General features: G+C 55.5%; 1 protein-coding gene and 1 long non-coding RNA gene across 3 annotated transcripts in view; one reads left to right on the top strand and one right to left on the bottom strand.

Annotated features, from left to right (window-relative positions):
* Positions 1-25,091, bottom strand: part of LOC117651405 (2-oxoglutarate-dependent dioxygenase htyE-like) — a 41,696-nt gene extending 16,605 nt beyond the window's left edge. For both annotated transcript variants that reach the window (XM_034395438.1, XM_034395439.1), the window contains exons 1-2: positions 24,570-25,091; positions 11,544-11,603 (exon numbers count right to left, since the gene is read on the bottom strand). In XM_034395438.1, the coding sequence (XP_034251329.1) occupies positions 11,544-11,598 (55 nt within the window). In that variant the 5' untranslated portion in view covers positions 11,599-11,603; positions 24,570-25,091. The remainder of the gene's footprint in view (positions 1-11,543; positions 11,604-24,569) is intronic.
* LOC117651429 lies at positions 726-18,838 on the top strand. Its single transcript, XR_004588105.1, has 3 exons — positions 726-900; positions 10,635-10,636; positions 18,823-18,838. It is a non-coding gene; the product is annotated as an uncharacterized LOC117651429 (long non-coding RNA).

The raw sequence follows: 25,091 nt of genomic DNA, 5'->3' as shown, positions 1-25,091 counted from the left end.
ATCGGCAACTTTACGGATGTGTCCGAGAACCGAAATGCGGGCTGGTTTCGGACTGTCCGAGTCTCGGTTCCGAAAAAAATCCGACGGCGGTAAGCCAGAGGCTAGCCGTATTCGAACCCTCGCTTCCTACCTTCCTCTCTTTCTTTGCACACCAGTGCTGACGTCGGAGCCAACTGAGCTAACCCGACAGATGAGGACTGAGGCCTCCAGCCAGCCTCTTCACCGACTCTGCGCTGCGCTCTCCGCTCCGCTCCTTCCTCTGGGCGCTGGGAGGCGCGATTTTCAAGATAGAAGAGTGGGGATTTCTCAAGGGGACCTCGAATTTAAAATATTTTACGTTCAACACGTTTTCTTATGCATACCTGTATTTAAAGTTTCATGTTTCTCCGGTTGTACGAAACAATTTAAATTAATTGACTGAATGCATTCTTGCTATTTAAACCACGGCATTTGTTTCGGCACATACTCAGTAACGACAAAAAATTGCTGTATTTCCAATAAGTTTTTTATTCTAAATTTCCTTACGAAAGGCGAATGTTTGAGATTGAACATTGCTGAATCACTTCGACACACCTCAACTGTAGCTCCGCTAGAGGAACATTTGTCTAAGTCCCAAAGCGAGGGGGAAACGGTACAGAGTTCCGAAAACAGTCCGGAGGGGAGACTTTCCTCGGACGTATTCCGGGTAAGTCCGCTGCTCCGGACTCCCGGCGGACCGACCCGGACTTTCCAGGGAGTCCCGGGCACATATCGGTCTGGCCCGTCCGAACAGCGGTTCCTTCGCGGACTAACTACGGAATCACCCGAAGGCATTCGGACGCTTCTGGGGACAGCCCGAGGTGGCGGGGGCTCTTTCGGACGGCTGGCGGCAAGATTTCGGAACAATTCGTTTTTACACGGGTTATTCGTACGGTGCAAACGTGGAAGACTCCACACTTGCACTGTGGAAACTGCAAGCACTGCACATCCAAGCGAGAAGACTGAAAATTCCACACCTCCGCCTTTAAGGTGCACGGTTTAACAGTGCGCCATAGCCACTTCAATCTGTGCGCCATTCGCGCTCCTCTCTGTCCAAAGACATGCACAACCCTCGCATGCTTGTATGGGTGACGTTCCGTCCGGGTGCGAGAGAGAGACAGAGCGAGGAGGATCCGTCATTCGGAAGCACAGGACCGTGCAGCGTTCAGCCTGAAAATGGTGATCTTGCCCATAGAGATACTCTGGCCGGCAGCAAGAGTATTTCATTGCCACAATGGATATTCGCTGAGCTCAAGAGTATTTGGTGCTAGTGACTCTAACGACAAGAACCCACTTTTCAGGGTGTTGTGTCGGGCGGGACATCGTGTATTGCTGGCAAAGCAAACTGATTCCGAGAGTCGTCTTCGTCGCTCTGTCCCTCTCGCATCCATACGGGACGGCCCATGAGTGCGAGAGAGACAGAGCGACGAAAACGACTCTCGGAATCAGTCTGCAGAGCATGCCGGCATGGCACCCGCGCGTGCCGCCCGCGTGGAGCACATAAGGCATGCATCAAGGCTCATCAAAACAGCCGCCTCGCTCCGGTCCAGGCCGCTTCAGGCCGTATGTAAGCGGACGTCGCGGTGCCTCCCAGCAGCCCAATTCCGAGAGCCTGTCTCTCTCGCACTCATGGGGCGTCCCGTTTAGGTGCGAGCCTGGCCGCGGCGAGGTGGCCGCCTCCACCGTTCTTCTGGCCCACTGTGCGGCCTGCCGGCCAGACGGACGGCACGGCGATCTATTCTGGACTGAATCACCGCCGTGATGCAGCACGCCCCGTGTTGTTACAGTGTTGTGCCTCGTTCGGCCCGCCGGCACGCGCACGCGTCGGCGGCCGTCTGGCTTCGAAGCAAGGTCTCGTCCGAGGGGCTAACCACTCGCGTAATACCCTGTACACAAAAAACGTGTAATACGCGTAATACACGTGATCGTAATACCATTTTTGGGTCAAATGTGCCAAATTTGGGCATTTTAGGGCCGTAATACACGTGTAATACACCCGTAATACAGCGTAATACCGAGTAGTCTGTACACGATTTCTTGAAGTGTTTACCCCCTCGGTCTCGTCGCTCTGTCTCTGTCGCGCCACTGCGGGACACCCCATGAGTGCGAGAGGGACCGAGCGACGAAATGAGTCTTTCGGAACCAGGTGGCGGCAGACTGATTCCGAGAGTCGTTTTCGTCGCTCTGTCTCTCTCGCACTCACACGGGAGGTTCTATTAGTGCGAGAGAGACGGAGGGACGAAAACGACTCTCGGAATGAGCCTGCAGTTCAGACTCAGCCGATCACTGGCTCGATAGGCCGGACCGCCGTCGCGCATGATCGTTTGTCGAGCCATCGCGGTCCGTCCTTGCGACATGTTGGCAACGGCGACGAGGCACGGACGTCCGCTCGCACTGTGCACTGCACTGTGCGCACTCTGCATTTGCAGTGGCGGCAACCTTGAGAGGAAAGGGGCAGTAGGGGCAGTCGGCCAGACGCATACACACAGACAGACAGACAGACAGACAGACAGACAGACAGACAGACAGACAGACAGACAGACAGACGGACAGACAGACAGACAGACAGACAGACAGACGGACAGACAGACAGACGGACAGACGGACAGACAGACGGACAGACAGACGGACAGACAGACGGACGGACGGACGGACAGACAGACAGACAGACAGACAGGCAGACAGACGGACAGACAGACAGACGGACAGACAGACAGACAGACGGACAGACAGACAGACGGACAGACAGACAGACAGACAGACAGACAGACAGACAGACAGACAGACAGACGGACGGACGGACGGACGGACGGACATACCGATGGACAGACGGCGAGGGGGGAACAGCTTCCCACATTCGTTGTACAAAATTTGACCACATTCCACATTCAGGTGGCAAAAACGCCTGTAAGTAGGCAACATGTGTGGCAAAAACGCCAGAAATCTTGCACATTCTTGCACATTCACACAATCATTGTACACCAAATTTTACAGTGGGTCACCCCTCGACAGACGGACAGACAGACAGACAGACAGACGGACGGACGGACGGACAGACGGACGGACGGACGGACAGACAGACAGACAGACAGACAGACAGACAGACAGACGGACGAACGGAGTGCGTTGGCAGGGACACGGCTTGCTTCGCCTTGCGCTGCGTGGCGTCACGCTCAGGGGAAAGTGAGCGAATTGATAAGAGCGCGTGACGCCACTGTAGTGGGGGGAGTGCCAATGCCTCACGGTGCCTCACGCCTCGGCGCTCACTGCGCCCGTCGGCAGTGGCGGATCCAGAGGTGGCCTTCTGAAAGGGTGTGCGTGGCAATTTTTGCCAATATTTATGCCCCTTTCTTTCCGGCGATTTTCTACATTGTCATTCGGGGGTGCCTTGAAAGTTAGCGCCCGTCAGTCCATGCCTTAGTTTTGTTGCGCCTTTTGTTGGCGCCTCACCAGGAGGCGCCTATAGCACTGGTAAAGACATTTAGAACACAGTAGTGTGGGAGTCATGTCCACACCACAAGTGCCGAGTGGGTAACCCCCGGCTCATTTGACGTGAGCAGACGTCAGCCTGCGTGTACGAAGAGGTCAACAAAACTATGGGGTGGGGCCGGCCAGTCATGCGGACCCGTCGCAGTCAACGTGTTAATCAGGCGCAAATCTGCCCCGCCTGCCATTTCAAACAGTGAGTTTTGATTCGGTGATGACAGCGAGTGCGTGGCGTCGTTGACAGACAGCTCACGAGCTGCCTCAAAACAATGTAGGCCCCGTGACCCACTCGGTGACCTGGAGTGTCGACCAGCGGGGCGCCAGTTACGGTGGACGCGTCACCATGCTGAGAGCTCTGTTGCTGCTGGTGCTGCTGTGGAGCGGCCCCCCGGGCCACCGCCACGGCCGCCACGAGGCGTCCGCCGCCAAGAAGTGGATCAACTCCTTCGCGGTGAGGTGCCGCCGAAAGACGCCCCACAGTGGGCCAGACGGCCGGTGGAGGCGGACAAACTTCGAGACGCGTTTTGAGCTCCAGAGTCGCTACATAGGACTCGGACCGAACGTGTGATCCCACCAATGGATTGCTCTCCGAACGAGGAATCCATTGGTGGGGTCGCACATTAGGTTCGAGTCCTGTTTAGCGACTCTGGAGCTCAAAACGCGTCCGAGATTTTGACCGCTCCGCCAGTTTTCTGGCCCACTGTGTGCGGGCGACACAAGAGAGAAACCGAGTGTGGAGGACTCCACACTTGAAATGGGAGGAGGGTGTGGACCCTACAGGTGCAGTCTGCTCTGCACACTTCCAGTGTGGAGGGCTACTCCGCAAGGAAGTGAAAAATTGTGCAACTTGACAGTGTGCTGGCAGGGCCCATTCATCGCCGTGATGGGTCCGTTCACGGACTGCCCCAACCCCCCGCCCGATGAACAGGTGAAGCTGCGCCTCATGGTGTCCCAGTACCGCAACCGCCAGATTGAATCGCAGACCCAGCTGCAGAGGGTGACGGGCAACGTCACCGTCAACGTGACCCTCGCCAGCAAGGGCTGGGTAAGGACCGCAGAGCCTCGTCGCACAGTGGGCCAGGAGACCGGCGCAGGCGGCCGAAACTGTAGACGCGTTTTGAGCTCCAGAGTCGCTAAACAGGCCTCGAACCGCACGTGTGACCCCACCAATGGATTGCTCTCCGAACGACGAATCCATTGATGGGGTCACACGATCGGTTCGAGCCCTGTTTCGCGACTCTGGAGCTCAAAACGCGTCTACAGTTTCGGCCGCCTGCGCCGCTCTTCGCATGAAAACGACTCGTCTAGTGTGTTGTCCTCTGGCCCGCAGATGTACATGAAGGCGGCGTCCCGGAGCAACAACCAGTGGAAGGACAACGCCCACGTGTTCAAGTTCGGCAACGGCATCTGCAAGGGGTTAGCGGAGAACCTGCCGGACTTCCTGCGGCAGATCTACAAGGTGGAGCCGGACAGCGTGCGCCACTCGCCCTGCGTCATCCCGCCGGTAACTTCACCGCGCCTCCCCCACGCACAGTGGTCCAGAAGACCGGTGGAGGCGGCCAAAACTCGAGACGCGTTTTGAGCTCCAGAGTCGCTAAACAGGCATCGAACCGAACGTGTGACTCCATCAATGGATTCCTCGTTCGGAGAGCAATCCATTGGTGAGGTCACACGTTCGGTTCGAGTCCCAGTTAGCGACTCTGGGGCTCAAAACGCGTCTAGAGTTTCGGCCACCTCCACTGATCTCCTGGACCACTGTGCCACGCCACAGAGCACACCACTGTGAAACCAAACTCGGAATGCGGAAGGGTGGAATTTTCAGTCTCCCTCCGCACTTGGAAGTGCAGAGTTTGCAGTCCCCGCACTTGAATGGAGCTCTCCACGTTCGCACCACGCCAAGAGACAGGGGCTCTGTGAGCTAACTCCACACTAGCAGTGTGGAGACTGCAAACTCCACTCGTCCGAGTGAAACTTCACACCAGGAAGTGTGGAGTTCTTCACACTTGGTTTCACACACAGTGCGTCTCCAGGCTTTAGCGGATTACTCAGACTCCCCTGCCCTGTGGGCCAGAAAACCTGGACGCGTTTTGAGCTCCAGAGTCGCTAAACAGGACTCGAACCGACCGTGTGACCCCACACCAACGGAGAGCAATCCATTGGGGGGTCACATGTTCGGTTCGAGTCCCATTTAGCGACTCTGGAGCTCAAAATCCGTCCGGGATTTTGGCAGCCTCCACCGGTCTTCTTCTGGCCCACTGCTGGCTTGATTCCCAGGGAGTCTACACGGTGGACGACACCCCCGTCAACTTCACCGTTCCCAAGCTACCCATCTTCCAGTACGGCACCTGGCGCACCGAGGTCGGCTTCATGTTGGGCACGGAGGCCAAGCCGAGGAAGGTCATGTGCATGATGACGGACATCTACACCGTGCCCAAACTGTGGCGCAGTCTCTTCTCCGCACCGCCAAGCGAGACAGGGGCTCTGTGAGCCACTTCAGAGAGAGAGAGAGAGAGAGAGAGAGAGAGAGAGAGAGAGAGAGAGAGAGAGAGAGAGAGAGAGAGAGAGAGAGAGAGAGGAGGGGGTGGGGCGCCGCGGCAAGCAATCGGCAAGCTTGACCTCACCACTGTGTTGCGGGGCGAGACCTCCGCGAAGCGCGATAATCCGTCGGGCTTCTACGCCCCCCTTCCCCACTTAAGATAGAAGTTCCTTTCTTTTCTTTGGGGGCCATTGCAGCGGTGATCGCTTACATGACGAAATGTTACTGAAATTGCACCTTTCACTCTTTCAGTCAGTCAACGCCAAACTGAAAAAAGGCCTCCACTCTCCTGTTATAGTTATTGCCTCAAAGTTTTCTGAGTCCACAAAGAAATGCGGTTAGCTTCTGTCGGTTTGGGAGTGCACTCGTGTAAATCTTGTCAGCAGAGTGTCAGAAACCTGTAAACTTGATCAAAATTCGCGCACCTCTTGCTGATATTATTCCCTGGCATTCTGTCTAGAACTCAAACCATCAATACCAGAGTGAGTTTTCAGAATTTCAGCCCGGGTGGAAGGATCTGTAGTGAAACTGCAGTTTAAACTATAGTGGCAAAACTACAGTTCCTGAACTGCAGTTTTTGGTAAGAACAAAGTGCAGAATAAGTCCAGTTTCAGTTTGCTTATGGATCTGTAGTTTGCTGTGTATGCAAACTGCTTTCTAACTGAACTGCTATTTATTAACCAGGTATTAAGTACTATCTGTAGTTAAAAAGTGAAGTTAAAAGTTTTTTAATACTACTCTACTTTAATAGTCCACTACTGAAGATCTGCCTACACTTATATCTGCAGCAGGATCTACAAAGGAAATAAAGTTTCTGCTCATACCTTTTTACACAATGACAAACTAGTTGAATGTTTACTACAATTTGTAGTAATTTTTCGATTAAGGCATAGTTTAAGATGTCAAGCACTGCAACTTGAAATGAAGAAACAAAAACAATTACATTGAGTGATTAAAATAATATAAGGATTGAAAAGGAAATATCTCTTAGAAGTTTCAGTTATTTCTTTTAAAGGTTTACGTTGAAATACTTGACGTTGCAGACTTTTAGAAGACACGACTAAACTTTCATATGGCTGGATGTAACCAATTCTTAAAATACTATCTGGTTATCTGTTTGCTTATTTTATAATGTTCCGTATTGGTCAGGTAGCATGTGACAAAGTATCGTGGAAATCAACAAGCCACAAAATTTAGCCAGCTTGTCGCCAAACAAGGTCAAACTAAGTGGCATCAAATTCATTATGACTGGATGATAAAATGTCAGACAAATAAAACTAGAAAGCATTATAGGACAGTGCGTCTCAGAAGTTAAAAAGGGAACGACTCCAGTCGTTGAAAATTAAGACCTTGAAGGCTCTCTGAATTAAATCACTCCATGGTGTCTTGGTTTCTGAGACAAATTCATTATAAATTACATTTAGGACAAGTGAATTTCACTCCTAGTACAGAGTGGCTTACAGTTAAACTGTAGTTTTCTAGCAGTTAAATTCTAGTTCCTGAGGAAAGCCGGCCTTTCCATGTGGTCGAGTAGCCAAGCCCCTACCCACAAGGAAGCTCAGTGGAGCAGTGGTCAAGGCCTCTGCTTCACAAGTCATGGGTCCGAGGTTCAACTCCCGGCAACATCCAATCACAAAACACAATTAACACAAAGTCAACCACCTAAGGGGTCAGAGGGAGGAAAAGTACCCTCAAATCAGGGTTCAAAAATTAAAAATTTTGAATTTTGAACCAAAATTTCAAACTGCAGATTGTCTTCTCCTTTGAACTAACTCTGGCTGTGTAACTAAACTACAGTATAACTGTACTTTGAACTATAGTTAACTGATCTGAAGACTAGGACAACCTGGGTCAAAAACTATAGTTGTCCGAAATAACTGGTACTTTTTTTGCAGTTTAATTGTAGTTTACTACACTTCAACTGTAGTTGAACTACACTTTACCTACAATTATACAATACATTAAAGTAATTTAAAGTATGAAAAAAAGTATTTGAAAATTAAGTTTAACATTACAAAAAATCTATATTTTTTCAATGTAGTTTAAACTGCAGATCCTTCCACCCGGGAGCTTTTAGAGGTGAGCATATTTTGCTCAGGATTTCAGACATGTTTCTGGCATTCTGACTCTGACAACATTTCCACGAGTGTAACGCAATTTAGAATGTTACTGGATTTGGGTCAACTCGAACGGTTGAAAAGGTGATGCACGACACTGCCCGCTAAAAACGTGGTTGAATTGCGTTCAAACCATTCGTCTCGTGTCTCGTCCTCAAACCACCAAAACAAAATATTTCAGAACATTCAGCTAAACTATGCGACACAGTCCATTTGAAAAAAAAAAAAAAAAACTCAGTTTGAGTTGATGTAAGTTGAATCGTGGTTGAATTAAAAACGCACTATAGGCCCACAGTCATAGACCCTGAGTCAACACTGCAAGAAAAAGTGTAGATAGTACAACAAAAGTACAACAGAAACTGTACAATAAAAGTACAACAGGGATTGTAGAAAGTACACCCTCAGATTCTTATGATAGGGCCATCGTAACATACGTTGAAATGAGAACATACGTACTACAATCAAATTCATGCGTAATACGATCAAATTCATGCGTAATACGATGATATACATGCGTAATACGCTGAAATTCATGCGTAATACGATGAAAAATTATGCATATTACGTATGTGCAAATTTATGCGTACCTTACGATGAAAAGCCATCGTAATACGCATAAAAACGAGCATAAGAAGTTGAGTGTGTACAACGAGAATTGTACAAACCACAACGAGCCCTGGACTGCGCAGCACTCCTCATGCCGGTTCCATTGTACTTTGTACAACAATTGTTGTACTTGAGAAGTACACTAAATTCCTGATAAAAAAAATTGCCAGAAATTTGTGTACTTTTGTTGTGGTTATTTCCTGCAGTGTAACTTGCGGAGGAGGCCTAAGAATTTCCGTTGATTTCACTGAAACAGCGAAACGCGAGGTCTTGGCGGGCGTGGCGGCGTTGCGGGGCCGGCGGAAACGGCCTTGACGGCGACCTCGGCGACCTTGCCCGGGTCAGTGACTGCACTGCACCACGTGGGCAGGCCTACCGCGCGATGCGCCAAGCACACTGCGAGTGGGGAAAAAGAATGAGAGATTCTGTTCTTGTTTTCCATTTTAATTGAGTGTGAGTGTAACAAAGCTAGGGGCAGAGGGGCGAGGACGGAGATCTTTTTTTTTTTTTTGCAGTCTGGATGCCACGGTCACGACCACAGACCACGAAGGCCTCTCCTTAGCCTGCCAGCCAGCTTGTCTGTCTGTCTGCCCGTCTGCCCGTCTGTACGAATGTCCGTCTGTCTGTGCGTCTGCCTGCCCGCCTACCTGTCTGCTTGCCAGCCGGCCTGCAACTGGATTAGACAAGACGCGTTTGGCGGCGGCGTCTGGTTTCACTGCATCCTTAACATCTCATCTCCCTGCCTTGCCTGCACTGTGAACAATCAAGTGCACTCGTGTAAATTTTATCAGAACGTCAGAAACATGTCTGAAATCCTGATCAAACTTCGCGCACCTCTGAGAGCTGAAATTCTGAAAACTTACTCTGATATTGACGGTTTGAGTTACCGTCAGGAAATGTTTTCAGCTTTCAGAGGTGCGCGAATTTCGATGAGGTTTTCAGACAGGTTTCTGACATTCTGAGAAGAGCTACACGAGTATTAGGAGAACTCAACACTTCCTGGTGCGGAGTAATTCTCCACACACTTGGACGTGTGGAGTTTGCAGTCTCCACACGTGAATTGTGGAGTAGAACACAGAGCTCCGTGCTCTTGGCATGTTCACTGGTAAAACTAAAGCGTAGTATTACCCTCTGTTTTCAAGCGTAATCTGGTTACGCTTGAAATCAAGCGTTACAGGCTCATCTGCCAAGATTCCCCCTATCTAAATGCATGGGGGAATTTCTAGTCTAGGCTTGATTTCAAGTGTAACGTCTTCAAGCGTAACTTTATGCTTGACTCAAGCATAGAGTTACGCTTTAGTTTCACCAGTGTTTGGCATGGCGCAAACGTGGCGAACTCCACTCTTCGAGGGGTCCTTTTCGGAAGATCTTGTCTGGGCGCTCCTGTTCAAAGAATCTTGTCTGCGACGCAAGCGAATTTCACAAAGTTTGATCATTTGAGACAGCTACAAATCAAAATAATTTGTGATTTTAGTCCTACAAACGTGGAGATCAAAGATCAAAGAAACCAATGGGGCGTGTAAAAATATGTTCCGCTTACCCTCTTATCCGTCCCAAATGGTCGAACTTCGTGAAATTCGCTTGCGTTGCAGATAAGATTCTTTGAACAGGAGCGCCCAGATAAGATCTTTTGAATAAGACCCCTCGACTTGAAGTGTGGAGACTGCAAACTGCACTTCCAAGTGCGGAGACAGCAAATTCTGTGCCTCAGCATTCTAAGCGTGGAGCGTGGAGTTCTCTACACTTTGTTTAAACTTTACCTTCTTGCGTGCTCTCCCGCTGTATCGCAGTGTGCCTAATACTCCGAACGCGTCACAGTGCTATTCTCAGCAGCGATTACGCCTTTCATTAATCTCAAGTTGCCAGTGCAGGAGTCGCACCGAACTTGATTGCGGATGCTCTTATCTGCAAACATGTCATCGAGCACCGACGCGAATCGGAACCGTTTTGTCGGCAATTGAAATTAGTTTTGAACTGCATCCATCGCTCATTTGTACGACCACCCATAATTTACTTGGGCAGTCCGATGGGGCAACGAATGCTGGCAGTTCAATAAGTCAAACAGACGGAAACGCCGTCGTAATGTTAGAACATTTAGAGTGTAACGCAGGATGGATGTACTGTTCAGATCATTCTTTGGCTCATGACTTGCACCGTCTTCACGAATATGAAGTTGACGTCAAATTCGTTGGAGTGCGAATTGAGTCACGTTCGTTTGATATGCCACAGGCATTCGAATGTCGATCCACAATCAAACGAACGTGACATCCTCATTAGAAGTAAACACGAATTTGACATAAAATTCAAAACAGTGACACAATTCACGTTCTAACGAACGCGAACGAAATTGACGTCACATTCGTAGGAGAAGCAGGCGCGAGATATTTTCCACAACTGTGGCGATGGAAACCGCGGTGCATGTGAATACCTCGACGACAGGGACGAGACCGACACCTGCATCAAGACGAACTACTCTCAGCTTTTCTGGTGCACAGTGCGAACTGGGGCACTATACAGTGGGCCGGAAAACCGGTGGAGGCGGCCACAGTTCTGGACATGTTTTGAGCTCCAGAGTCGCTAAATGGGACTCGAACCAAACGTGTGACCCCACCAATGGATTGCTCTCCGTGCGAGGAACCCATTGGTGGGGTCACACGTTCGGTTCGAGTCCTGTTTAGCCACCCGGAGCTCAAAACGCATCTAGAGTTTTTGCCGCCTCCACCGGTCTTCTGGCCCACTGTGCGCCGCGCACCGCCTTCCCAGTGGCGTGGAGCACTCACCGACCAGCCCCAGGTCTATGATGGGGATCTCAGCGCGAGATAGCAGGGTGTCCATGGCTCCTGAAACAGGCAAGGCAAATGTTAGCTCTCTGACGTCGCAGCGTCGCGGCGTGGCAACGCGTCACACGGTAGCACCGCGACGGTTGCGATAGTGCGCTGCTAAAACGTACTACGCTCAAGCGTAGTTCTCCGTCCCGCACAGTGGGCCAGAAGACCGGTGGAGGCGGCCGAAACTCTAGACGCGTTTTGAGCTCCAGAGTCGCTAAATGGGACTCGAACCGAACGTGTGACCTCACCAATGGATTGCTCTCCGAACGAGGCATCCATTGATGGGGTCACACGTTCGGTTCGAGGCCTGTTTAGCGACTCTGGAGCTCAAAACGCGTCTAGAGTTTTGGCCGCATCCACCGGTCTTCTGGACTACTGTGTCCCGCCCCTCTCCCGGCTATCCAAAAGAATGGCAGAATTTCTTCTCTACGCTTCACTTCAAACGTAAAGTCTTCAAGCGTACGGAAGTCATTGTACACAAAATCTTACAATGGGTCACGCACTCAGCCAGTGTAGGGTTGGAATCACCGCCTTCCGACTCTCAGGCGCGGATACGGGGAGGGGGGGATGGGGTTTTGCCCCCCCCCCCCCCATAGCCCGTAGATAGCCGCCTGGAAGGTAGGCAAAAAGTGCTACTTTGCCCCTGTAAGTAGGCAAAAAGTGCAGGCCGACTTAGAGTGCGGACGCAGCCGAGGCGGCCGGCTGCGCTGACCCTTCCGGCCTTTCCGGCGGCGCTTACATTGTACCGCCTTCTACAGTGGAGGGGCCGTGTGCCATTTGAATGGACGGCCTGCAGATAGTAAGTACGGCACTGCTGGCCGCGTTCCAATCGGGACTCCTCGGGTCCGTCTCATTAATGTTTCCCCTCCCCTCCCCTCCCCGCCGTTCTCCGAGACCTTCAGACTTCACGCGGCGGGCGCCTGCCGCCACTACTTGGAGACCAATTCGCGGATTGGCCGATCTGCAGGCCGATTCCGAGAGTCGTTTTCGTCGCTCTGTCTCTCCCGCACCTTGTACGGGACGCGCTGTGAGTGCGAGAGAGACAGAGCGACGAAAACGACTCTCGGAATCAGTCTGCTGGCGGCCCGCCGCGGCGCCTTTCGCGTCCGCGCGACCGAAACGCGTCCCTCGAGTCCCGTCCTGCCCCTCCCCTCCTCTTCTCCCTCCCCTCCCCTCGTCGAGCCGCCTATGACGTCGCGCGCCGCTCGTCGGGGAAGACCGCGGGCCTTTTGGCGCGTGCGCCGAGACAGCGTAAAAGCGACGCGCGTCGCGCGCCGACTTGAGGGACTTCCCCGCGAGTCGAGACGCTCTGAGAGAGTCGTCGCTCTGTCTCCCTCGCACCTGTGCGGGATGTCTGTGGAGTGCGAGAGAGACGGAGCGACTGGCGGGAAGTGTCTGCTGGACAGAGGAGCGGGCGGTCCGCCCGAAACCAACAAACGGCCAACGCTTGACGTCAAGCAGCGGGGATATCCTCATTTCGGGGTCTCGGCCGGGGATGTCCGTTCAGGACGCCGGGGAAACGCGTCTGCTGCGGGCTGCTGGCTGACTCGTGTTCATTGTCCTGCCGGTGGCGCGGCGGGGTGTGGTGGGGCGGGGCGGGGCGGGCGGGGTGGGGCGGGGCGGGGCGTGCAGCATCGCGGGGGAAAGCGAGCCGAGCAGACGCGCCATCATCGGACGCAAGATCCCCCAGCCACAGCCAACGTAAAACCAAGTGTGGAGACTCGTGTAGAGAACTCGAGAGAGAACTCCACATGAAATGCGGAGTTGTGGAATTTGCAGTCTCATCCACACTTCAAGAGTGGAGTTCTCCACGTTTTCGTCATACCAAGAGATGGGGTTCTGTGAGCTAGTACTCCACACCTTGGAAGTGTGCACACTGCAAACTCCACACGTCCAAGTGTGGCGGATTCACCCCGCACCCGCACCAGGGAAGTGTGGAGTTCTCCACACTACTCGGTTTGACAGTGCACCCGCGTCAAACTCCCGTGACTGCACCGCAGCTGCCACCGCCGCGTCACTGGGGCGTCACAGACGCGCGGTATGACTTGGCGTATGACTTTGGCGCGCCGCTCGCACAGTGTACAGCACCCCTTCAAACTTCAAACACAGGTGTGCCCCGGCCCTGCCCCGGCCCGGCCCGATAGGCCGAGTGCCACCGCCCCCCTCCCCCTCGACCACCACACCGGGCAAGCGCGCCATCTTAGAATTTCAGACGAGCCCCATTTGGCGCGAACACGATTTGCGCGCAGTGTTGCCACGCCACTGGGCGAAGGGATTCCCTGCGCGGTGCGGTAGTGTCCGAAGGATTCCCTCCCGCTGCCAACAGCAGTCCGTCATTTCCGCCACGCGCTGACACTCTTCGTTCGACCAGGGGAAAATTGTTACTTTCTGTGCGGAACGGACTGGTGAAAGAAGAGAGGACAGCGAACCCTGTATACCTAGAACTGCGTTCCCCTCCCTGTGCTCCCCTTCGTCAAGCCAACTCTGGGTCCGCCACTGCTCGCGAGGGTGGCGCAGCGTCGTCGCCCGCCCGCGTCACCTTCGCCCATTTCATTTCAGCCGCCGCTTGGGACTTCCCTCGGCTTTCCCTGCCACCACGCGGCGAGGGGAGGGGAGGGGAGGGGAGGGGGAAGAGAAGGGGAGGGGGAGGGGGTGTTCTGATTATGACGGCGCACGCCGACTCGCGGACGCGGTGCTCGAAGGCCCCGGTGACGTCACCGACGTCACAAGGCCGCGTGTCGCGGCGTGCCGCCCGCCTTCAGATGCACCGTCACGACGCCGCACAGTGGGCCAGAAGACCGGTGGAGGCGGCCAAAATCCCGGACACGTTTTGAGCTTCAGAGTCACTAAATGGGGCTCGAACCGAACGTGTGACCCCACCAATGGATTGCTCTCTGAACGAGGAATCCATTGGTGGGTCACACGTTCGGTTCGAGTCCCATTTAGCGACTCTGGAGCTCAAAACGCGTCTAGAATTTTGGCCGCCTCCACCGGTCTTCTGGCCCACTGTGCGCCGCACTCCTTGGCGTCGCACGCGCCACGGCTCGAACGGCGGTGAGGCAAGGCGTCGTATTTCACAGTGGCGGCGCCACTATCAAAGGCATGACGGCCGCCATCGACTAGAGGGCGGCCGGTTTCCACTGCAGGCACCCTGCGCGAGGCTACTCTCTGGAACCCAGCGTGGAGAACTCCAGGCTTCCTGGTGCGGATGAGTCCTCCACACTGACTGGGACGAGTAAAGTTCGCAGTCTCCACGCTCTTCAAGTGTGGCGAGTAAGCTCACAGAGCCCCGGTCTCTTGGCACGGTGCAGACGTGGAGAACTCTACACCCTAAGTGCGGAGACTGCAAACGCTGCACTTCCAACTGCAGAGACTTCCTGGTGCGGAGTGATTCTCCACACTGTAAGTCGTGTGGAGTTTGCAGTGTCCACACTTAAAGTGAGGAGTTCTCTTGGGAGTTCTCCACCTTTGCCCCATATGCCGAGAGATAGGGGCTCGAGCTCCTCCCCTTGGAGCGTGGAGACTCTAAACTCTGCACTTCCAAGTGCGGAGACTGCAAATTCCACACCTCCGCATTTCAAGTGCGAAGTTCCCCACACTTGGTTTGAAGGTACATAGTCTCGCCGGTCTCGGCTGCCGCGATCGCATGGCACGCCGCGAGAAGTTCCGTCCCGCAGCGCGCCAAAGCGGGCTAGGAACGGGAATTCGGACGGTGTGTGGGTACACTGGTACAGCTTGCGGTGCGGGCAGGTGCTGCTGCTGGAGTTCCCTTCCTCGGAAGTGCCGGCCACCGCCGCGGGGAGCGGCACCACCGCCGCCGGAAGAGACTCATTCCGAGAGTCGTCGCTCCGTCTCTCTCGCACTCATGCGGCGTCCCCTTAAGGTGCGAGAGAGACAGAGCGAAGAAGACGACTCTCGGAATGAGTCCGGCCGCGCTTCGCCGCCCACCTCCGCGTGCCGCGCCGTGCCCCGCCCAGTCCCCGACCTCTGGCACCGCGGCGCGCGTTGGGCAGTGCAGGAGCGGCGCGCCCGCTGGACTGCACAGCAGACTGATTCCGAGAGCGTCGTCTTCGTCGCTCTGTCTCTCTCGAACCTATACGGGACGCCCCACGAGTGCGAGAGAGACAGACAGAGCGGCGACCCTCGGAATCAGTCTGCCGAGCGGAGCATGCAGTGGCGCAGCGCAGCGACGCAGCCAATGGCAGCCAATGGCACTGAACGGGCCAATGAAGCGAGCAATCGAGCAGCCAATCTATCAATCAGTGCATCCAAGGCGCAGCGGCGGCCGAGGTGGTCGGAGAGAGGGGGGAAAGGGGGGGGGGGTCAAGGAGCACTTTTTGCCTACTTGAGGTGCAACACCGTGAAACCAAGTGCGGAGAACTCCTCACACTTGAAATGCGGAGGTGTGGAATTTGCAGTCTCCCCACTTGGAAGTGCAGAGTTTAGAGTCTCCACGCGTCAAGTGAGAAGGAGCTCGAGCCCCTATCTCTCGGCATGTGGGGCAAAGGTGTAGAACTCTTCACTTGAAGTGTGGACACTGCAAACTCCACACGGCCTACAGTGTGGAGAATCACTCCGCAACAGGAAGTATGGAGCTCTCCACCCTTGGTTTGACAGTGCAGTATTCACTGTTCCTGGATATCCTAGGCCCTAGGACTCTACTCTAGTATGAGTGGTACCCAAAGTCGCCGCGTTACCGCCGCGGCCCGCCATCAGGAAGGAGGGGGGGGGGGCCGAGGCGCCGCCAGCGCCGCGTCGACACAGTGCCCCCAATTGTTTGGCGCGCGGACTGGCGGCGGCGCTCTTCGCTCGGCCTTCGGCGCCTAGGCCCCTCGCACCGCCTATCGCCTACCTCACAGTGGGCCAGAAGACCGGTGGAGGCGGCCAAAATCCCGGACGCGTTTTGAGCTCCAGAGTCGCTAAGTGGGACTCGAATGGAACGTGTGACCCCACCAATGGATTGCTCTCCGCACGAGGAATCCATTGGTGGGGTCACACGTTGGGTTTGTGTGGTATTTAGCGACTCTGGAGCTCAAAACGCGTCTAGAGTTTTGGTCGCCTCCACCGGTCTTCTCTGGCCCACAGTGTATCGCCTACCGCCGTTCTGTCAGACCACATGTCGTGGAGAACTGCACACTTCCTGGCGCGGAGTCATACTCCACGCTGGGCCGTGGAGTTTGCAGCCAACACACTTGGGGTCGGGCGTGGAGTAGCTCACAGCGCCCCTACCTCTTGCCATGGTGCAAACCTGGAGAACTCCACACTTGGAGTGTGGAGACTCTAGACTGCGTTCCAAGTGCGGGGGCCCACACCTCCGCGTGGAGTTCTCGACACTTGGCTTGACAGCGTTATCACCCGCTGGCGGGTTAGTTTCTTGACTGCGTGGGGCCGCGGCCGCCCCGGGCCTCACTTTCCCCAAACACAATCAGGCGGAGGGGGGAAGGGGGTCGCCCGTCGCGCTGAGGAGGTCGCGGAGGTTCCGTACCGGCCCCAATGGCAGGCACGTGCACGTCAGTCTTGCATCGACTGGGCGAATCACCGACTTTGCACTTTGCTTTGTCGGTCACTTTGACTCAGTCGCAGCATACAGTTAGTTCTAGTGTTACTATTTTCACAGGAAACGTATACACTGTGAAGACGGTTCCTGATATGACATGAGCGATTTCCAGGAAGTTCCCGGGAAAACTAGGAACCATTTTTACCGTGTATACAACGTACAATGTACCAACGTTCTACAGGCAGAGCAATAATCACATTTAGGGGCACCCCCCCCCCATAAAAAACGTGTGAGCGACTCTTTGTGTCACGCCAAAGTGACTTGGCTGTCTCGGCCCAGACAGCCTTCCCTCCTTGTTTTTTGCCGGGGCGGCACGCAAGAGCGTAAGAGAGGCATAACGAGCCAAACTGCGACACTGCTGCGGTCGGTCGAGTACGTACTTTGTTGGCGCACTACACTCAGCTGCAGGCTGCATCCGAAGAGTGCCTCTCTCTGTCTGTCTGTCTGTCTGTCTGTCTGTCTGTCTGTCTGTCTGTCTGTCTGTCTGTCTGTCTGTCTGTCTTCTCTCTCTCTCTCTCTCTCTCTCTCTCTCTCTCACACTATCATGGCGCATGACGCGGATGGGTGTGGGTGCGAGAGAGACAGGGTGACGAAGCACCTGAGCCCGAGCGGTGATAAAAGCATGGTCGGTGGTGCACTGCTAGGCAGGGAGGGGGACCGACTGGAAACGCTGGAGTAGGTTTGGGAAGGTCTCGAATGTCCCGAGGTCTCGCCGCCAATGCAAAATTACCGCCAATAAAAGGGTAGAGTTATGAGCGCCTTTCGATGTAGAGCGTTGCCGCATCGACGTTGCCACTGCTGCAGACTGATTCCGAGAGTCGTTCTCGTCGCTCTGCCTCTCTCGCACTCATGGGGCGTCCCACATAGGTGCGAGAGAGGCAGAGCGACGAGAACGGCTGTCGGAATGAGCCTGCTGCATGACCCTGCCGCAGCCTCCTACACCCTCCTCCCAGTTCCGCGGCCAAGTTTTCCCGTTTTCTCCTTCTCGAACTGCTGTCGCGTCCGGACGGTCCGGACCTCCACGCCGAGTGGGAGTGAGAAAGCGCCAGTCCGCTCCGCCTGCATGCCGCCCTGCGCAGCCCTGCCGTCTGATTCCGAGCACTGCTTTCGTCGCTCTGTCTCTCTCGCACTCATGGGGCGGTCCGTAGCGGTGCGAGAGAGACAGAGCGACGAAGCAGTGTTCGGAATCAGACGGCTGCGTCCTGGCCTTTGTGCCTGCGTGACCGGCGCCGCGTAGCGACGCGCTGCACTGTGGAACCAAGTGTGGACAACTCCACACTTGGGGTGTGGAGGTGTGCAATTTCCAGTCTCCGCACTTTGGAAGTGAAGCAGTCTCCACACTTCGAGTGTGGAGTTCTCCATGTTTGCGCCACGCCAACGCTCTGTCAGGTACTCCACACTTGAGGTGTGCAGACTGCAAACTCCACACGTCCAAGTGTGGAGAATTTACTCAGCACCAGGAAGTGTGGTGTGGAGTTCTCCACACACTCCAAATGTTGTACAGGGAAGATTCTCCATATTACGGTGAAAATGTTCCATGTTAAGGCGGTGCAGCTGACTTCATAACGCACCATTGAGAATTCACTGTGCCTTCTAGATATTTTTGACGAATTTCGTTGGTATTTTAGGGGAAAATCTCCACCATATTATGTTGGCGCAGCCTTTCACCGCAAGACATTTACAGTGCACTCGGTTTCACAGTGCAGCCTGCTGGGCTGCTGGGCGCGCCTCCGCCACCACGCCCACGCTGTCCTCCGCCAGGCTCCAGATCGTCCAGATCTTTCGCCGGAGTCCGAGTCGGCTGGGCTGGGCTCGGCCAGGCCGCCTGGACTGGAGTGCCCAGTGGCGTGCGCCGCGGGAGTGTGTGTGTGTGTGTGTGTGTGTGTGTGTGTGTGTGTGTGTGTGTGTGTGTGTGTGTGTGTGTTATGACCCCCCCCCCCGCTTTGGCCACTAGACAGCCGCCTGGGAGGTAGGCAAATTGCGTCACGTTCCCCCTGTAAGTAGGCAAAAAGCATGGCCTGACCCCTCCCCCCCTTTTTTTTTCAAAATTTCTGCGCACGCCACTGGGAGTGCCGTAAGCACCGCAAGGCACCCAACCTCGTTGTCCATCCATGTTCTGCGTCCAAACAAAACCGCCCAGCAGCTTCTGTCGCGCAATGAGAGAGAGAGAGAGAGAGAGAGAGAGAGAGAGAGAGAGAGAGAGAGAGAAAAAAAAAGAGAGAGAGAGAGAGAGAGAGAGAGAGAGAGAGAGAGAGAGAGAGAGAGAGAGAGAGAGAGAGAGAGAGAGCACGCCGTTCGGAGCCGTTCTGGCAGCGGGGAGGCCGGCGCCGGCGTCCCGGTGGCCGTCGCCGTCCCGGTGCCGTCGTGCCCCGCGCTGACCCATTCCCCTGACCCACTGCCGACGCGGTGCTGCGGCGGCGCCTCCGCCAGCCTCAGCCTCCAGGCCTCCAGACCGTGAGTCAGCCCGGGGTCTGGAGGGAAGGGGGATGGGAGGGGGAACGCCAAAGCGAGTGAGGTTCACAAGCCAAATGCACAAGGCGACAAGACGCACAGACATCCAATTTGACAGCATTGGTAAAACTGAATAAAGGATGCCGACTGCCTGTATTGTCAGCGGTACTGTTAAGACATATCGAACTTTGACCTACGCGAACTGGGAGCTCTGTAGACATCGAGCTTTCTCGGATGGGAGCTCAGGACATCAATCAATGAACATGGGCGTTGTTGCGCCCTCGGTTGCGCCTAGCCATTCCACACGGAGCCAGAGGGAGCCGGATGGAGCCGGAACACACAGACTGGCTCGCACCCATACACGGGGCACGCCGTGAGTGCGAGAGAGACAGGCGACGGGATTAGCCCGCTGGCCCGCTACACTATGAAAATTTGTTGTCACTTTATGACAAAAACGTGGATGATACTTTCATCACTTTGAAATGATGATAGTCTCATCAAAAAATTGCCGACATTTTCATCAAAACTCCTATACTTATTGCATGGGCGTGACAACAATGTCATAAATTGTTTCAATGACATTGTTGTAAGGAAAATTAGCCTTGGAATTGTCATCAAATGACGACTCAAATTTTTATGGTGTAGGAGCGGCAACGAGCAGCGCCGCGCAGTGCAGAGTGGTCTTCCCTCGCCTTCCTCTCCGCTTCATTAATTTCTGCTCTAAATAAATCCCCCGCCACCCGCCCGCCATCCCCTGCGCCCTGCCCCACCCTGAGCCGCAGACCGATTCCGAGAGCCGCATTGGTCGCTCTGTCTCTCTCGCACCTACTCAGGAAGCCCTACGAGTGCGAGAGGGACAGAGCGACGAAAACGACCCTCGGAATCGGTGTGGTGCCCCACCCTTCCTGCCCGCCGCCTCGCCTCCGCCCGTTTGGTGACATCAGCCGTCTGATTCCGAACACTGCTTCGTCGCTCTGTCTCTCTCGCACCCCTACGGACCGCCCCATGAGTGCGAGAGAGACAGAGCGACGAAAGCAGTGCTCGGAATCAGACGGCTGGCCAGCAGTGCTGCCGTGCTGCCGTGCTGCGGGGCTGCCGCCGCTCAGAATGCATCAGGGAATCAGGTATGCATGCCAACATTGTAGGGCTGGCGGCCGGCCAGCCCCTCTCCCTGTACCTGCAGACTCATTCCGAGAGTCGTCTCCGTCGCCCTGTCTCTCTCGCACCCATAAGGCCGCCCCATGAGTGCGAGAGAGACAGAGCGACAGCGCAGAGCGACGATGCAGGCTGCGGACCGGCCAGGACGACCAGGCGCGCTATTCAGAAGCGCGTGCGGTTCGTCGCTCTGTCTCTCTCGCACCCTTACGGAGAGCCCCACGAGTGCGACAGAGACAGAGCGACGTCTCGGCACTCCGACGCACGGCTCACCTCCACGGCGCGCGCGGCACCGCGGCACCGGGGACATTATGTCCGAGTCACCTCCACTCCGCCGTTTTCCCCCGGCGCGGCCCGGCCCGGCGGTGACTCCGCGCCGTCGCTCTGTCTCTCTCGCCCCTGCACAGGACGTCCCGTGAGTGCGACAGAGACAGAGCGCCGGACGCGCGGAATCACCCTGCAGCCTGGCGCCCCGCGGCCAATGCGTTACCTATGCTACCCCCCCCCCCCCCGGGTCCAGTTTGCGCCCACTCGCGTAACGCCGGTCGTGCCGTTAGCATGCAGACTGATTCCCGGAGTCGCTCTCGTCGCGCTGTCTCTCTCGCACTCATGGGGCGTCCCGTGTGGGTGCGAGGGAGACGCAGCGACGAAAACGACTCTCGGAATCAGTGTGCCGGCGCGCTGGCGCCCGGCCTTGGTCACGCCCTGGTCGCGCTTCCGCCGCGCGCCGACGCGCAGCGCGAACCTCACACATACCGTTGTACCGTTGTACCTACTGCCGCGCTCATGTGTGGTCTAGCCCGTAGTGGTAATGGCAATGCAGGTAGGCAACCGGCTGAGCTGCAGCGCAGCGGTGCCTCGCGGGCTGGCCTACCTCCGCGGCGTTCGCGCACGCCGCCGGAGCTCGATGCTGTGCTCCCGTCCCACAGTGGGCCAGAAGACCGGTGGAGGCGGCCAAAATTCTAGACGCGTTTTGAGCTCCAGAGTCGCTAAATGGGACTCGAGCCGAACATGTGACCCCACCAATGGATTGCTCTCCGAACGAGGAATCCATTGGTGGGGTCACACGTTAGGGTTCGAGTCCCATTTAGCGACTATGCAGCCCAAAACGCGTCTAGAGTTTTGGCCGCCTCCACCGGTCTTCTGGCCCACTGTTCCGTCCCCCCCAGGCAGCCAGCAGACTGATTCCGAGAGTCGTTTTCGTCGCTCTGTCTCTCTCGCACCCACACGGGACGCCCCATGAGTGCGAGAGAGACAGCGCGACGAAAACGACTCTCGGAATGAGTCCGTGGTCGTGCAGACGTCGCGCCCAAAACACGCGCGCGAGGCGGCCAGCCTCGTCCTTCGCCATGCCCCGTTTCGCGCCAACTCGGAGTCGCGGCGGCCCTGGCGGCAGTCTGTCTCTCTCGCACCCTTACGGGACGCCCCGTGAGTGCGAGAGAGACAGAGCGACGGGAGCAGCGCTCTGAAAATCAGTCTGCTGCCGAGTGATTCGTCGCTCTGCCTCTGTCGCACTCCCGAGGGTCTTCGAATGGGTGCGAGAGAGACAGAGCGACAAACCGATTTTCTGAATCGCTCGGCTGCTCATTACCCGGCTGGGCTGGTTTCGCTGCCGCGGTGCCGGCCGTCCCGGCCGGTCGCTCTGTCTCTCTCGCACCCTCACGGAGAGCCCCATGAGCGCGACAGAGACAGAGCGACAAAACGACTCTTTCGGAATCGTTCGGCTGCCGCTACACTGTGAAAAAAAATTCCGTAGTTTTGTACGGATAGTGTACAGACGAAATTGGTACGGAAGTACTAGTCCCATAAGTCCCATAAGTCCCATAAGAACCCATGTAATCGGGTACGGAAAAAAGTGCAGAAGTTCCGTAGTAGGACAGGTACGGACGGTCCAGGCAAATTATTGACCAGACATGTTCCGTACTTTTTCCGTACTTTTTTCTCGCAGTGTAGCACAGTGCAGCACAGCCGGCTGGCGTCGGAGAAGACCCGAATCCAGCGACTGTTGTGCCAATCAAAGCCACGAAGGCGCCCATGGCACCAATGAAATGCCCTTGCCCTTCGAACGAGCCGAATCTGTGCTCGATTCGCTGAATCGATTCCCATTGCAGGACTGCACTGCAGACTCATTTACTGCTGTCCGTCTCTCTCGCACCCATACGGGGTGCCCCAAGAGTGCGAGAGAGACAGAGCGACGAAGGCAGTGCTCGGGTGGTCTGCAAACACGGAAGCGGACTGCCGCGGCGCTTTGGTGCTTTGGTGCTTTGAAGCTTTGCACAGTGGATTTGCCAGAAGACCGGCGCCGGCGGCCAAAACTCTAGATGCGTTTTAAGGTCCAGAGTCGCCAAGCGGGACTCGAACCGAGCGCGTGACCCCACCAATGGATTCCTCGTTCGGAGAGCAATCCATTGGTGGGGTCACACGTTCGGTTCGAGCCCCAGTTAGCGACTCTGGAGCTCAAAACGCATCTAGGGTTTTTGCCGCCTCTTGCAAATCCACTGTGCTTTGATACTTTGATGCTCTGATTCGGCCAAAGGCGTTGCAAATTCGCGCGCGCGGTGATGCTTCGCGCTTCGCCTCGGAGTGGCGCGGGTAATTTTAACTTTCCCGTCACGACACTAAACACACGTGGGTTTCGCTTCGCGCCAGACCGGGCGGGGAGGGGAGGGGAGGGCGGAGGGGAAGGGGAATGGAGGGGAAGGGTGGGGACAGGGAGGGGAAAGGGGGAGGGGGAGGGGAGCCCTCGGCCCACGAGGCGGAACACGGAACGTCAACCGCCGGGAAGGCACATGGGCGATGGGCGTCCGGCTTCTCGGGACTTAGGACGCCTCTCGCGAGCCAAATTTATTAATACTACTCGTGTCGCGCTGGCTCCAATCTCAGGCATCGCAGCCACAAAGGGGGAAGAAAGGCTTCGGGCGGGACACGGTGAAACCAAGTGTGGAGAACTCCACACTTGAAATGCAGCGACACAGGTAAAACGGGAGCGTAGTTGTATGCTTCATTCAAGCATACAACTACACTGAGAAAACCTTACGAACTATTTTGGGCCTTACAAAGAAAAGTAGTTTGTATAACAAAGTATTTTGAGCATACGTAAGCTTACAAAGAAAATACTTCGTAATTTACGAACTATTTCTTCGTATAACAAAGTATTTTAGTTTGTTATATGTATGCTCAAAATACTTCGTAAGGTTTTAAGAGTGTACGCTTGAAGACTTTACGCTTGACGTCAAACGTGGAGAAGAAATCCTCCCATACATTTAGATAGGCGGGAGTGGGGCGAAATGGAGAACTACGCTTGAAGCCGAGCGCAGTCCTACTACGCTTGAAGAAAGGCGTTAACTGGGCGTTAAAGTACGCTTGAGTTCTACCAGTGGAGTGAGGAGTTCTTGGGAGTGCAGAGTTTACAGTGTCCACACTTCAGGTGGAGTTCTCCTCGTTTGCACCATGCCAAGAGGTAGGGGCTCTGTGAGCTACTCCACACTTGAAGTGTGGAGGCTGCAAACTCCACACGTCCCAGCGCGTCCCAGCGTGGAGACTGCAAACTCCACACGTCCCAGTGTGGAGACTGCAAACTCCACACGTCCCAGCGTGGAGACTGCAAACTCCACACGTCCCAGTGTGGAGACTGCAAACTCCACACGTCCCAGCGTGGAGACTGCAAACTCCACACGTCCCAGTGTGGAGACTGCAAACTCCACACGTCCCAGCGTGGAGAATTACTCCGCGTGAGGAAGTGTCGAGTCTGGTCAGTTCTCCACACTCGGTTTCACAGTGGACCGGCGTCCGTCTCGACGACTCGGTAAACTCACCTCGACCAGCGACCGCAGAGGCGCACTCAAAATCCAAGAGAAATCGCCAAGGCACTTGACGGCACTACACTGCTCACTGCACTCCCGTCAGAGAAACCCAATTTCTGTTCCGAACATGGCACTGTTCCCGGCGCACTGGAACCACTGGAACCGGGGGTGGGGGTGGTGTCTGGAGGGGTGGCGGCGCGACGGGCGCGACCCGGCGGCGGCGTCTGTCCGTGGACGGCGACGAACACTCATAGGACGTCCTCTTCGGGGGCGGCTTCTCTCTGTCTCCCTCCCTCGCGGCCTGCACTCCGCGCCTCTGGACACTGCGGACTACCTTCCGGCCGGCACGGCGGCGTGCTGGCGGCGAGCGCGGCCTGCCGAGGACGCGGACGACGAGGACGACGCGGACGCGACGGCTTGCCGGGACTCCACCGACTCCACGGACTCGACGCGCGAGACGACGAGACTGCCAACGGACGACACGCACGGCGGCGACGACGGCGACGGCGGCCCACTCGTCGACTCGACCGGTCC

The sequence above is a fragment of the Thrips palmi genome, unplaced genomic scaffold, assembly GCF_012932325.1.
Source record: "Thrips palmi isolate BJ-2018 unplaced genomic scaffold, TpBJ-2018v1 HiC_scaffold_5, whole genome shotgun sequence".
NCBI lineage: Eukaryota > Metazoa > Arthropoda > Insecta > Thysanoptera > Thripidae > Thrips > Thrips palmi.
This window is presented reverse-complemented; position numbering and strand designations above follow the sequence as displayed.